The sequence below is a fragment of the Hemicordylus capensis genome, chromosome 2 (genome assembly GCF_027244095.1).
Source record: "Hemicordylus capensis ecotype Gifberg chromosome 2, rHemCap1.1.pri, whole genome shotgun sequence".
Lineage (NCBI taxonomy): Eukaryota > Metazoa > Chordata > Lepidosauria > Squamata > Cordylidae > Hemicordylus > Hemicordylus capensis.
The window spans coordinates 48,012,761-48,028,954 of NC_069658.1; the positions used below are offsets into that span (position 1 = coordinate 48,012,761).

Below are 16,194 nucleotides of genomic sequence, written 5' to 3' on the forward strand. Positions count from 1 at the left end.
CATGTCAATAGGAGCAGGATTATATCCCCCAGAACTATGGTGCATGTGTAGTACACAATGAGGCTATTCACACGAGTGTCCAAAACCGGGCTAAGGGAGCCCAGGGGGCGGGGCAGTACATGGTGGTGCATCCAGGCACCTCGACCTCTGGAGCTGCCAGGAGTGCAGCCGGTTGTCTGGGAGGGCGACCTGCCTGCCCAGGGATGATCAGATCATCTGCGGGGGAGGTAGGTCATACCTTCCCTGCAGCCCGCCTGCGAGCTCTTCCCATTGATTGTGAGAAGAGCTCCGAAGTGTGTCCAAAGGACCTGTGTGTGCTGGATCCACCAAATTCACTTAAGAGGAATGGATTTCCAATTTTAAGTTTTTTATATATACATACATGCACACACATCTATATGTTTTCATCACCAACAGGATGTGCAGTTCTAATATCTCCTGTACACTTTGCGGTGCTGCTACTGAAGACCCAGAAGCAGCAGTGTTGCTACAGAGAATTGGTGGCAGTGCTACCAGCATTAATGTATTTATTCCAATTATATGTAGCAAATGCGGGAAAGTGTGGTAATAACACTGCTACCGTTGGTTCTCTATGTTGGGAATTCCCTCTGGTAAGAGATACCCTTCTGTTATAGCAGAGTGCACTGAGGTACAACACAGCGGAGTCTGCCTAGGCATGCGTGTACTTTGAGAGTAAAAGAAACAGTTCATAGTTTCAAATCAATATAAGGAGTCTTTATTGGTGAACTCCATTCTAGATAGTAAAATGGAGAGACAGGATCTCTAATCTATCTATCTAGCTGGAGCATCTCTGCACACATGGTGCAGGGAGAGAGGAGCATGTGTGTTGCAAGGGAGAAGAAAAAGGGAAAAGGAAGTCAGTCAGGCAGGAAGTCCCTGAGAGTAGCAATCTATATATCAAAGGGATAGTGTCAGAGCAGTAGAGAAGGGTTGACCAATGTCTTGGTCCCTCTAGCCCTCTGACTCACTAATTTGTCCCCCTCTGTCACTGAGGCATGAGCCAGCGCAGAGTCCTTCACTTCCAACACTCTACAGCAACACTGCTGCTTCTGAGACTACAGCAGTGGCACTGCAAGTTTTACAGGAGACATTAGCGGGGAAACCAATATAGTTGTTCACATGACCTTTGGGGCTTGGGCAGGCTGGGAGGGAGGCAGGATCTTGCCTACCTCACCCCGCCCCATGATCCGGGGCCCAAACAGAGCTGTGTCACTTGTGCACCCACATGAGCGGCAGGGTGGCAAGCTGAACAAGAGGCGAGGGGAGGAAGCCCAGCCGCAGTTATTCTACAACGCACCCCAGGAGCAGCATGGTGCATCAGGATATTTCCCAGTTGCTGGTCTGCTCCTCCCTGCCAGCTCTATGGTAAGCATGACTGTCAGCAGCCCAAAAGGTGCTGCTGGCAGCCCGAGCACCCACATGACCCAGGTGGGAGGTAGTAGTAGGTGCATGTGTGTCCTCCGACCTCACTTTTAGCCTGGATTTCAAACCAGGGCTCCCGGGTGTGGAACGCCAGAATTGTGAGCGATCCCGGCACTGCACATAGCCAGCCCTGCCTGGGGTTGCTCTTTCTACCCAAGTAGGGTTGGCCATGTGAATGACTTTAATTTATTTTTAAAAATAAGAATTCAATTAGTTGCCAGTAAGTCCAGTAGATCCTTATAGCAGAGAAAACCACTTTATTTGAATATAATGGAGCTCCTTTTTCAATCTGATGTACATTAAATATCTTTGCTTCTATTACATGAATAATAAATACTTGGCAGATAGTAAATGTATACACACATCCACATTTTATAGATTTACACTGTACATCATCATCCTCCACAAAACATGCCCTGTCACAAGTAAACAAACAGCTTTTCCCAGGGAATTTTTATAAAAACACACTTGGCCTGACATTTTTGGCAGTTGGCAACCTGACACAGAGGAGAATACCAGAAAGATGAGTTCACAAAGTGTACCAGCTGTACTTGGAATGAAAAATCCAAAAATCTGAAAGTGAGGATTGATTAATGTGCGGACATGTAAGCGCACAAACACACACACACACACTGAGTGCTAAAACCAGAATTACAGGGAGATGATCTTGCAAAGCAGTAAAATTCTAAAGGTGGCCAGAACCATTGCCAAGCTTTCATTGCAAACACATTGAGTACTTTTAGGAGGTCTTGTTCCTACTTTCTTTCAGATATGCACAGAGGATCAAAGGCTGAAGAGCTTCCAAACTGGTAGACTGCCTCAAGGGGATTTGCTAGTTGTATGGCATACTATTCCTGATATCCCCAAGACTTACCTCTTCAGCCATATCCTCCACTTCTTCCTGCACACAATTTAAAGACATGGGTAGGGAACATTAGCCTTGACTTTACTACTAAGAAAGCATGTGGAAATGGATACTGAACAATTATCTTCTACCTTAAGCAAAACCATTGTGCCAGTGTTTGACTGCCCTACCATAATCATTGCCCTGAAATGGGTACATATTGTGATGTGGGATGTGCTGGGTCAATAAGTATGCGTGCACACACATACAATATGTAGCCATTTACTTGCTGATGTAGGAAGTCTTCAGCAGTTAAGAAGCTATATATACTATGTGCATATTATTGTTGTTGTTGTTTTCCCTCTGGGGAATGAATTTCTTGGTGCACATCATAACCAGTGACACTGCATAGGCATGGTATTTAATGCCTACTTATGTTACTGCAGTTAAGAGTGCCACTGGCCTTTTGTTAAAGGAAATAAAGGAAAGCTCTGGCTCTGTGAAAATGAAGTATATATAATTATGTAGCACAGGTATATCATGTAACATGGTAACAACTGAATGAAAACTTGGACTCCTATGCATTAATAGATACCCTCAAAACTTGCATTAGTCAATATGAGTCATGGTGATGACATAATCAGTCATTGTTATGACATAATCACTGCCTCCAAGAGTCATGGAGAGACTCGTAGGTCCACACAGATGCTTCCAAACTGATTCTGATACAATGCGTAAAGGCTTCCCAGAGATAGGAAGCTCTCCACCCTAGAACTCCCTTCTCAATTGCTCTGGCTCAAGAGAATGGGGCTAAAACCTTTCACACAACTTTGCCCTGTGGGGAGCCGTGATAATTGTTAGCAAGAACTTCTTCTTGGCATTACTTACAAGTGGGCAAATCCAGATTGTAGTGCCCAATAGCTGGTCTTTCTGGTGTTCCTAATCCAGAATTCAGGATGTTTTCATCATCATGTGATATGTGGGGTCAAATTATATGAGAAGCGTGTGATGGGTGCCTCCAAGGTTGCCCTTTTCTTTGCAAACAGCAGCTTTGTAAACAGATCAGTGGACTATGGTGTGGGTGGCTTTAACTCTGCACTGCAGCCGCAATCAGGATCAGGCCTTCTCTTCAACTGCTGTTTGCCCTGGGAAAAAGCTCCCATTGGCACCAATGAGAGTCCTCCCCACCACTGGGCCCTCTAACAGGGATTCCCAGATGTTGTTGACTACAACTCCCAGAATCGCCAGCTGCAGTCAGTGGCTTTTGCTTGGGGATTATGGGAGCTGCAGTCAACATGACAGGGCCCAAGTCAGACATTTACCTTTTTTAGGTAACGCAACTCACCCACATAGACCAGCTAAATATTTACATGAGCTTGTTCTTGCCAAATTGAGAAGGGCATTTGCCTTGGCATGCTTGAATGCACTGCCCTCAGCTCTCTTAGAGAGTCGCTATCAGTCAGGAGTGGTTGAGACAATTGACCATACGTTGCTTCACTGTTTATAGAGATATTCGGCTAGCACTTCTGTCACCGATTTTGTCTAGATTCCCAGGTAGGCCATTGGCCTTTTATGTGTCTCTCCTTTTGTCCGATAGTGATATTAATGTTTCCACCAAGGTGGTAAAATTTTGCTACACGCAAGCTGTGTAAGGAAGCAACTGGTAAAACCACGAGTGTTGATTGTACTATATATCGTTATATTGTAAATGGTGTTTTGTAAGAAAGTACTTGCAGAATCATGATTGCTGGAGATTACTACTTATTTATTGTTTTGCATTTTTGTCTGTTCAATGACCGAAATAAAGATTCCATCCCATCCCATAGGCAACGACATCTGGGAATCCCTGTTAGAGGGAACAGTGCTTCCCACCATGGTACACAGCAGCCATAGGGGCGATCTGGATTGGAACTATAGCAAAGAGTCTGCTTAAAACTGTCTCCCAGTCCTAAGCCCAGCAGGGGAGCCTGGTCTGACTGCAATTTACAAGGAAAAAAGGAAGCAAGGAAGGGCCTACTGATCATGCACTTTTTGTAATGTCTAATTGACCCCAAGGAGTACATGTGAGCCTCTTCCTCTTTTTGTGTTATGTATGAATATGGGAGACAAGTTGGAAGAAAAATCAAAATGCATCTCTCAGCCAATGCAGGCTTTAAATTGGCATTATGGTTAGTTACAGAAATGAACTTGGAAGTGGGTGAGTTTTGAAAATGAGCTTCTCCTGTTCAAAAAGCCACAGCTCAAAATGATCTGAGCCCAGACCCTTCCTAATTCAGGCCTGGCTTGTATTGGAGCTCACACCCACTACCAGTACCCAGGGAGGAATGCCTCTCTCTCTGGTACCAAGAGCACTGAAGCAACCGCATGCCAGGCACCAGGGAGGAAAAGAGGCCTTGCACAGAAGCCTCCAGGGAAATCTTCTTGCCACTGTCTGGCTTCTGACACTCTGCCAAATATGGTTGGTGGAAGAAAAGCAGGAGCAGGGCTCACGGGGGATTTCAAGCAGAAGGGTCAGAGAAAGGAGGTATCTGGATCCCATCACATGTAACTGAGTTTTTGAATTCAGAACTGGGCTAAGAAAAGACCAACCTATTTTCTGGGGGGTGGGTGGGGATTTTTAAAAAATGAAAAACAGCTCATTTTGAAAACCCCAATTGCAAAATAAACAGAGGAGCATTAGTTAGTGCCCAATTCAAAAGAAAATTAATTTAAGCCTCGCATACAAGAGGGCCATTCACAAGACCGTCCAGGTAGGTGGACGGAAGGCTTCCCAAACCTTGCCTGCCCCGCCCCACACAATCCTTTGTTGCTTGGTGGGAGCACACTCTGTGCTCCCACACAACCAGCCTTGCTTCATGCAGTACAGAGCAGAGTGGATTGCTCTGAGGCCGGGACTCATTGTCCCAGCCCCCGAGACTCCCACAGTGCACCGAGTGCAGTGCATTGGGAGATTCCCCCAGGGGATGGGGGCTCTAGGCACCCATCTCTGTATCAGCGTGAGCTGTGAGCAGCGTGTGCTGACACAGGAGCCTAGAGCCAAGGTTAAGGGTGCATTGCCAGGATCTGTGTGGATCCCGGAGGTTCTCATGGGCAGCCAAGCCCAGGCTTGTCTGCTTAATCTTGGCCTCCTTGGCTGCTTGAGAAAGCAGTTTCAAAAACTGTCTGAGATCCTGCTGAGCAAAGAAGCCCAAGTGAGACCAGAGTGCTGAGTTACGGAATTGCCACATGACCCCCAAACTCTTTATAATGGTAGCCCCCGAGACTGGAGTTTGAGATATCTCCCACTGCTGAGATGGAGCCAGCAGGCTGACATGCTTTCGTTCACTAGAACTGCCACTTGCTTACAATTTTTCTCCCCACCCAGTTATTAAGATCTGCAGGTGAGGCCTGACTCTGAATTCCTTTTTGGGGAGGTTACCTTGTATGCCTGTGATTTATAGCTTCAGTAGTTTGTTTTAACTTGGTTCTATGGTTTATTGCAAATCCGTTCAAGCACCTCTGGCTTGAAAGAAGGATTCTAATTCAAATCAAAACAAAACAAGAAACACCATACAGACAAAATGACAGACAAAACAGAGGTCCGAAGTGTTATGATAGATCAGCTATTATGGTAAAGGTTTCTTATAATATAGAAACTATGTGCTTCTAATGTGAGAAACTTAACCTTTATGAATGAAAACAACTTAAATAAGTCAGGGAGCTTCCCACAACTTTTTATGCCATATGAATGTCATTTTCAGCTAGTAAGTAACATCCTATTTTCTGTCTCTGAGCCAATTTTAAAAAAATCTTTTTATGAGTTTTAAATGTTTTATATTTTATATTATGTTTTAATTCTGTATACTGCCTAGAGATTTCTATATTAGGTGGTATATAAATTCAGTAAGTTAAAAAATAACAATAATTTTTGCACAACCCTCAGCTGGTTAAGCAGTAGGCTCTCTGAAGATTTTCTGCTCACGACTTCATTGTTAAAAGCATAACTGAGCAGCCTGCCCAATGAAAATAAGGTTTGTGTATTAGCCCTCTCCGGTGTGGGAAGGACTCGGATAATAATTTGGGAATCCCTGCTCTAGCTGCTATCATTGCAGAAAAGACATGTAAATGAAATAAAATACTTCAAGGCCTCAGAATCTGAAAACTTATAAATAAAACTGTGTGCTTAAAAAAATCTCAAGACTCTAAAGAGTTACATCTGAAGAGTCTTGGTGTGGCATTACTCCTGCAGTTGCCCAGGACATAGCAAGATGCAGCAAGAAAAACACAGAGGCTATTCACACGAGTATGCACGTACATGTGAACCACAGAGATCAACCCGATCCTGGTGGCACCACGGCGGTAAACCCACCTGTGAAGCCTCCCTCTAAAACACTGCCCTAACCCTGTTTTTTAAAATTATTTATTGGCCTGCAGCTGCCAGACTGCAGGGAACCTGGGGAAGGGAGGGGGGAATCCCCTAATGCACAGCACACTTGCACAGTGCATTATGGTATTTCCAGGGGCTGGGGCAATGCACCCTGGGAGCAACTGGTGCTCGTCTAGGTGGGTGATCTGCTTGTCCAGGAAAGCCTGCGGGGAGGTAATCTTTTCTGGACTTCCTTCTCAGAGACAGGGAAGCCCTTTCTCACTAGTTGTGAGAAAGGGCTCACATTTTGCTAGCTCCTGGCTGTAAGCAACCACAGCAGACACAGCCTTGCTCAGTGCCTGTCCATCCACCTTCTAACTTTTGTGTTACATAGGTAACACGGGAATCCCTTTTGACTTCCAATCAGAATAATCTTCTACTAGGAGCATGCCAGATTCAGGCTCTTCAGTTGCCCTTTAGTCCATAGGCCTTGTTTGTTCATGTGGGAGGAAAAATAGCTTCTGCTGACTCCTTAGTTCAGTGGTTAACACCCACCCACTTGCTCCTGGGTACACAGAAAGATTAAAGTCACTTGCATAAAAGGAAAGGAGATATGAAGTGAATGCCAGAGCTTTGGAATAAACTCTCTTTAACCCCTGTTCCTTCTGGGTGTGATGCTGTTAAAGAACAGTAGGTTTGGTAGCCTGTGACACTGATAGACCGGACTGGATTTTGTGAAAGATAACAGTTAATTGAAAGGCACCTAGGCAATGGCTCTGTTCCTGTCTGGTAAAAGACCACGGAGAAAAGCACGAATAAACAATTTATAGTGCAAGAACATCACTGGAACAATGTCACATACCTGGGCAAAAACATAGAAACAAAAATAACAGACAGAAACAAAAATCAGACATTTTACCACAGACTATACAGAAGCTATTTTTACCTATATAGAACATTAAACATACATAGCATCAAATGTGGGGAGGATAACATTCCAAAACTAGACATTATATTTTGCTGGAACACAACAAATGCGTTTTCATGACCTGTTGCTTCATTGTTTGCCAAAATACACGGAGCAGAAATATGAAAACAAGGCGATAATGGCTGTGAACATATTTCTCATCCATCACAATATCACTTTGGCATAGGTAAAACAGTAATGGCAAACCACGAAGTTCTTTTCACCACTGGAATGTTATATATGATTAATCAAAAATATATTTTGCTATGAGATTTTTCTGGTTCAACGCTGCAAAAAATTTACATGGTAATATGGATCAAACAGTACTGGAATCAGACAAAGTTAAGTCCTTGTTTGTCTCATGGGAAAGATTTAAGCATGAGTTGAACTCTCCAACTGAAATCAATGGGACTTACAAGTACTTAAATTTGGCTGGATTGTACCCTTTGAAGATACATTTCCAAGGCAGGTTTTATATGAATGCAGATATGTACATAAATATAATCACACATGTAGACCTATACAACATGTCCTTTATAATATACAGGGGCTAGTCACATGACCAGGCCAGGGCGGGCTGGGGGGGGGAGGCTGGGCCAAATCACCTCCCCTTCCAAGCGACCAAATCTTGCTGGGAGCGCACTGCAGATTGCGCTCCCATAAAATCCATGTTGCACCACACAGCAAGGAGCTCTGGAGGCCGGGACCATGTGTCCTGGCTTCTGGATATCCCACAATGCTCCGCATCATATGTGTGGTGCACTGGAGGATTCCCCCAGGAGGCAGGTGCTCTAGGCGCCCATCTCTGTATCTGCTTGGGCTGAACACAGCCCAAGTGAACACATGATCCCAGAGCCGGGGTTAAGGGCATGCTCATGGTTTTAACCCCGGTTAAAAGCTGGGCTAGGTAGCACTGCCCCACTGGGATTGGGCCCAATCCGGACAGCTCTCATGTGCAGTTTAATCCAGCCTGGGTTAGGCTGTGCATGAGAACAGCCTCACAGAGAGCAAAAAGAGAGAAGCTGAGGGGTGGAAATGTATAACAAAATAAACTCTGGTGACCCTTGGTTGTTTGATTATTTGCTTCACATGAGTCTGCTTTGCAATCTATCTCTTGTTACCAAATGGTCATATTTGTTTTCCCTCAGAACAGAAAGTCCATCCTATAGAAGTCTGTGTTTCCTAGAAATGTCAGTTGTGGGCACTAATATGAGCACAGTGGGTGTGGGCTGGGAAAGCTATGTTGTTTTTACACAAAGAAGAGGCAGGAACCATACCAGTTGCACTGAAGCTGGAGAGAAAGAAAAATCTTTTTTCCTTCCCTCAGAGATTATTTTAAGAAGCAACACAGCCTGCAAACATTGCTGCGCCATTATTGTCCAGCCCTAGTCTGTCTAGCCTCTGCACTGACACAAACGTCCTCTTCACTGAGAACCTTCTGCCGCTCCAGCAGTAAAAGCCTCTTTTGGAAAACATTTGATAAAACATTTGATTCAGCTTAATTTGTTAGTCCTCTCTCCATTGGGTTTTTATACTCTCTCTCTCTCTCTCTCTCTCTCTCTCTCTCTCTCTCTCTCTCTCAAAATATTGATTAAACTGTTTCATCCTGAACAGAATTTATGAGAATAGAGAACATAAATGTTCCTAAATATGCATAAATGAATGAATGAATGAATGAATGAATGAATGGTATAATACAGAGGAAGCCATGTCCAAGTGAATCTGCTGATGGATCTTGTTTGGGATTGGGTGATTATTGGAGACAGAAGTTTCCAAAACATTAAACAAAACATTAAACGTCCCAACAACTACTAATAAGGCAAGGAAGGAAGGAAGGAAGGAAGGAAACAAATTAAGAGGCAAAACATTGAGGTCATTCACATATTACTGTGTGAGCTGTGTGTGCTCCTAATTTCTGGTTGTGTGGAAGCAAGGCAGGAGGAAAACCTGGATAGCTTTTCCTCCTACCTTGCTTCCACACAATGAGGCTGTACGTGAGAAGGGGCAGGGTCCTCGCTGATCCCTCCGTTCCCCGCCCACCTAACCCATTAATCAACCTGGCTGTTAGCCAAGTTTAAGAGTGCTCTCACAGCCTTAACCTAGCTATTGTGTGTTTTGCAGGTCGAGGAGTCACAGAGATGGGTGCACAGAGCACCCATCTGCGGGGGGAATTCCCAATGCAACATGCGTGCCACACATTGCATTGAGGGATGCCTGGAGGCCAGAACAAGTTCTAGCCCCAGATTGCTATGCCATGCTCCATGCTTCATGGAGCTGCACGGAGCAGGGCTGTCCATGTGGGTGCGTAGGAAGCACGCCAAAAAGGATCTGCTTGGTCATCTGGGGGGAAGGTAGGGTGAAGGCAGCCTTCCCTCCGCAGCCTTCCCATCCACCTAGGACAATCGTGTGAATCACCTCAATGACTTCTACCCAGGTTTTCCTGTTACCTTGCTTCCACACAACCAAAAATTGGGAGCACACACAGCTCCCAAGCCTGGATAGGACACACTTTTTGATTTTGTGAATGACTGCATCGTGTGGTTGTTTGGATCTGAGCCATGGTGAACAGAGTGCTGGCTACTAGTTGCTACAGAACTCAGGTAAAGCTATCAAATGGGTGGGGATATATAGACAGAGATCAGTTTCATCTATCTTCCTTCTGAACCCCTGAATCATAGCCCTAGTTGCTGCTTGGAGTCCAAATGATGCACTTGGAGCCATCACCTCAATTTGTATATTCATAAACTGTATTCAACAACACAGAAATGACAGAACAGGGAGAAATGTTCAAGGAGAGCTGCTTGTAACGGTGTTTCCTGCTGTGTTTCCTGACTGATAGCAGCAGACGTTATTAATATGAAGCAGGGGCCTGGGTTTTGGTATTGGGGTTGGTGAACAGGAAGACAGGAAATTCAGAGGAAAAGGAGTATAAGGGGCTTGTTTGCGCTTTGGATTTAAATGCTGCATTTTCCTCCCAGTCTTTGAGAAACAGAAAAACAGATTTCTTTGTACCTCCTGTGTGTCTGACTCCTTCATTTTCAGTGTGCAGAGCTCTTTAAACATCCTCACTAGATCGGGATGTTGTCTATTTGTGCAAAGATTGGGCTTGTGCTCACTAAATTGTGCAAAAGCATGGGGTTTTTCATTTGCACACAAGTGATGCAATGCAAGGCATTAATGATAAATGAACCAGAGCAAGGAGATAGGAGGTACCTTTTGAAATATTGCTTTTAGCTAAGAGAGTAGTGGTGGATGGGGGTGGGGGCACATGAATAACAAGGAGCATAGTTAAAACCAACATAAGGGTTTCTCTCCAGACAGCACACAAATGATCATTCAGAATCACAGCAACATAAGGAAACATAAGGCTATACCAAAACTAAATGACTGACAGGCCATGACGGATTTCATATATGGCATTAAAATGCTTTTGAGGCCCTCTCCTGCTATTGGTATGCATGTGCAAAAGACAGAAATGCACTCTTCTATGTTCTTGCAAATCAATTTGTGTCCATGCAGAAATGGGCTTACAAACACATTTCAATGTTCCTGTGTATTTTGTGTGTGCATTTTTAGTCCTCTATCCAATATTTTCTCACAGAACTGGAACTTCCCCCAAACTTCTGTGTGAGGGGGAAACCCTACCAGTTTTATTGATGCAGACCTACTTCACTATCCTCTTTCTCTGCAATCCAGGAAAACTGACACAACTTAAGGTTGGGGCTAGAGAGGAAGCAGGATTCTACCTTCCTCCCCCCACACAATCTGGGGCCCAATCAGGGTTCTGCCACTGACCCACACAAGCAGTGGAGTGGTGAGTGGTGCACCAAACGAGAGGCAGGAGGAAGGAAGCCGTCCCCAGATATCCCATAATGCATGGCACAAACAGCACAGTGCATTGGGATATCTTGCAGGCAGCTCCTTCTCCCTGACTCTATGGTAAGCATGGCTGCTGGTAGCCTGAGTGCCAACATGACCCAGGTGTGAGGTAGGAGGTACATGTGCTGCACATGACCAGCCCTACCTGGGGAAGCCCTGTGAACTGGTTGTGTGAACGACCTCCTTATCAATTTCACCAATGTTTTTCCTTCTAAAGGAGTGTATAAGCACTGAGGCTGGTCTGCAGAAACTGACAAAGCATTGCTGAAACTTACTCCCAAACTTGTCGGTTCCACTAGTGCACAAAGAGTGAGGGCTCAATAAGGCAGCCAAGGAGGATTCCTGTGGAACTGCATTTGACTAGTCATAAGACAGTATAAGCCAGCATCTAGGGTAGACGGATAGGAGACATTCTTCTGGACTAGCAGCTGGGGAGGAGGCTAGATCATGTCATTTAATGTCAGAAAAGCATTACTTGTGAATAGTGGTAATAAACATTAAGCACAAGAAGGTTCGCAAGTGATAATTACAGAGTTTTAAAATGCACATCTGATTTCAGTCTAAGTAAATGCCTTTTAGTGTTATATTACACTTGCTTTGTACCTTCTGGTACCAGAACAAGGTATTAGCTGAACCCAGTGAAGTGGCTCCTATGCTCTTATGGAACACTGCGCCAAGTGAAATAATCATATTGATTCTTTGTGATCTTCCTTCATTTCTTCATGGGGCAGAAAGACTACTTGAATAGGTCAAGACTGCAATTCTATTCAGATTTTCCTAGAAGTAAGTCTAACTGAACACAGTGGGACCCACTTTCTAGTAAACACACAAAGAATTGTGTGGGATCAGTCCTAGTACTTTTGCCTTGAATTACACACAGCAATGATTTGTAACAGAAAACACAGTCGTGATTATACCTGGTGTATGCCGAGTGTTCTATGTATATCTAGGCATAAGTATACGTAGAGGGATAACTGACTAGGTAGCAGTATTGCCAAGGGAAATTTAGAAGTTGTGTATGGAAAAACTGGACGTGACTTTGAAATGGAATGTAAGGCATAAAAGGACAATGCTCTTTTAGAGGGTATTTACAGAAACATTATTTCTGAGAGTATGTTTTCCTGCGACAAAAAATCTGAGGGACTGGAAGCAAGGGTGACATGTGGTTCCTCTTTTCTCACTTCCCATCTTAACATGCAAAATGGCAAGCTACATAACTCTTCTGCAGTGGGGATGCATGAATTTCATGTAATCAAGAATGCATACTGCTCTTGCATGGGAAGATTCATTATTCCTCATCAAATATCAAATCAATAAATAAACAAAGGAAGCACAGAAAGAAGAGCAAGCTAATTGCATATACACCCTTCTGCTTTTTTGCAGTGTATGAATCAACTTCAAGACCATGTGAGGAATTGAGCTTCTTTAATGGAGGTGCAGTGATGCTATTAACTGACATAGGGATACAAGCAGTTCCCATTTGCTCAATCTTTACATAAATCTTGGGTTGAGACTATGTGAAAGCGGACAGCACAGCTTAGGCAAAATTTGGTTTTACTTCTGCCACATAAGGGATCTGGACCGTTAAAGGGCTAATATTAGCAATTAAACATCTGCATCTAAACCACAGACTGTCATCCGGTTAAAAGATTTGTGTTCTCCAGTTGTGCTTCAAATGTGTTATAGTGGTATATTCTCTCTCCCCTCTCTTGAATTTTCCAGCCCTTCCTCTGCCAACTCTCATTGCAGCTTTGACTCTCATTTTGTAATCTCTTTCATGTTTAGTCACTGTGATTTGCCATTCATGTAGGGAAGTGGGGAAACTTGGCCATGAAGACAAGGCTGATCTGCCAGTATCATGTGTCACACAGTTCAGACAAGACAAATATGCATGTCTTTGGTCATTTTCATCCATTTCCCCTTTTGTGTATTAAAACTGTCTTCTTGCCTACATTCAGGCAAGGCTATATCCTGAATAAGAATGCAGCCTAGATACAAAATATTAGATTCTGAGAAAGCAACACTATGATAACAATGAAATTTTATCATGGTGTCTCTGTGTTGAGGAGCTGGTGCTTGCTTTTCCTTCTAAAGCTTACATATGGCTCTGGATTTTTCAGTGATTAAATTCATGAAGGAAGCAGACAAAGCACCACATCAATCTAAACGGACATGCATGTCAAAAGCATGGTTTACAGCTGGTGGTCGATCATCACTCCCAGTCTGTACAGAGGCTTCAGATTTCATTGTTAGAAATGTTAAGAAGGGTTTCTTATAACTAACAGTGGTTAATAAGTTCCTCCCCTCCAAATGAAAGAAAAGCTGCAAAAGGCCATATTTGAATACTAGAAAAGACTACTTTTTAAAAACCAGCATAAAGCGCCATGACAAACTGGCAAAATCCACAAAATTGAATAGCCTTGTTCAGACATTATGTAGAATATTAATATGAGTGTACAATGTACACAGATACAGTGATTCACACATTATGGTGAACACAGGTACAGCATTACACTTCCTTACCGTACCATGCATTTGAGGGGTCTGCACCCAGGTTCACTTTTACAATGAACACAGGTACAGTTATTAACACAAAAACTTGTACACCATAATGTATGAATAAGGTGAATGTCTGCAACACTGAGTCTGGAACACTGCTTAAATCATAATCTTGAGCTTTCATTCATATTGGATTATTAATATTTAAACAGGAAAAATATCTTGGGGGTGTCAGCATTATGGACCCAAATCAGAGAAAGTTAGCCATCCTAACTCTGATTGAAATCAGTTTGAATGAAGCACACAGCAAGATACGACTACCTTTCTCAAGCTTTGCACCTTGGACACATTTCAGTATGAGTTTACAGCAGTGATATAAGAAGATGCTGAAAGGCATAGTCTCATACTATGTGGCAGGAGGCAATGGTAAACTCCTCCTGTATTCTACCAAAAAAACCCACAGGGCTCTGTGGTCGCCAGGAGTCGAAATCGACTTGACTGCACAATTTACCTTTACCTTTAGAGAGGGTAAGCAGTCAGGCAAAGAGTGTTCTGCAGTATGTGTGTGGGTACAGAATAAGTTCCCACTTATTCTGGATACATGTGTTCACTTTTCAGAATAAGTGGGACATTTGTTCATTTCTGCCTCTCCTTCACTGGTTTAATCTATATTTTCCAGAATAACCATACCTTTATCAGGATGGGGTATGATTGCTGATGAAGGAAACTCTCCCAGTCAGATAAATCACGTAAGGACTGCTTCTGCCTAGTTCAGGTAGAATAGAATGCAGTCCTGTATTGTCCAAGCAGGGCAGAAGCTGCACCACAGTGAAAGCACTGCCAGACCTGACGGGACAGCTGGGAATGATGCTTCTTCCCTTCCCAAGCAATGTGTAAAGTCTCCTGCCTACCTTATAGTGAAAAGAGAGGTAATGGTCCAATTTAAATCCTAAATATTGTAATCATTTTAAAAGAAATAATTTTGTTACAAAATAATTTTGATGCAAATTAATGTAATTTTACAGAAAATATAATGAATTCTGGGGAACAGGGCATGTCCTGAAAACATTTTTATCATTAAGCCTGTACTTTGTTCTCCCCATTAAATATTGGCTGTGAGAGTGCAATGGCTATTTTCATCTTAAAGCAAAACAGACGAACTGTAGTAACCAGGGCTGTCCTTAGAAAGCCCTGGTGGGGTGTGGGGCCCACCCTGGGGCAAATCAGCCGGTGCGGGGCTGCCTTCCGGTTAATTCTAATGGGGGTTAAAAGAGCAGGGCCCGGGGCAGTCGCCCTGCTTGCCATGCCCTAAGGACAACCCCTGGTAGCAACTGCAAACAGAGTTGGTGGTTGAGATGGAAGTTCTTGCCGACAACAGGCAGTCTGCATCCCAGACTTAATCCACATAAAAATTGTTTCCTAAGAAAGAAGCAATGCCATTGTAGTTTAGCCTTTCTAAATCAAAAATGAAAAATCAGGAAATCTATGTCTAACTATAATCATACAGGTTATTGCATTCAATGCTGTCTCTCATGAGGCATGTTAGATTAACATATCCTGCTATGAAAGGCTGGGATGACTCTGTATACTCAGTTTAATTAAAACTAGTGGTAATCATTAGGTGCCTCTCAAGAGCAAACTGGGCAGGGTCAAACGACTAGAAGAGTTTTCACACTGTAGTCCGTGTATGGGTAAAAGATGTTTTCAATGTGATATTTTCCTTACACCCTTGTACTCATAATCAAATAAACACTTATGCCACATGTTAGAAGTGGCATGGAAAATACTGTCACACCTACACAGACGATTTCCATGTAGGAAAATGGTCACACTTGAAACAGCCATTACTTTGTTTCAGCAATTTGTTTGCTTAAATCACTTCTCTGAAACAAGCAACGTTTAGGGGGGCAATTCACAGAATTCCTACCCTAACATAATATAGGTGAAGTCAATGAATTAAACATCATTTTTATTCATTAGTGTGCCCTTTTAGCCTAAAATAGAAGGGGGCATATATATACATTTTAAGAAAGGCTTAACTGAACACATTTTCTATCCATGTGTAACAACTATTTCATTGTGAGAGTAGGAGTTCCGCTATACACCTTCCATGCACTGAGAATCTGAAGCCTTTGGCCATCCAGTCGGGAGATCTGATATTTGATAAGAGAGGAAAATAAATGGTAAATGGCTTTTTATCCACAATCCTTCCCAAGT

General features: G+C 43.3%; 1 protein-coding gene across 4 annotated transcripts in view; it reads right to left on the reverse strand.

Moving 5' to 3' along the window:
* Window positions 1-1,680: 1,680 nt before the first annotated feature.
* Window positions 1,681-16,194, reverse strand: part of SV2C (synaptic vesicle glycoprotein 2C) — a 247,434-nt gene continuing 232,920 nt past the window's right edge. For all 4 annotated transcript variants that reach the window (XM_053293614.1, XM_053293612.1, XM_053293611.1 and 1 more), the window contains one exon: window positions 1,681-16,130. In XM_053293614.1, the coding sequence (XP_053149589.1) occupies window positions 16,047-16,130 (84 nt within the window). In that variant the 3' untranslated portion in view covers window positions 1,681-16,046. The remainder of the gene's footprint in view (window positions 16,131-16,194) is intronic.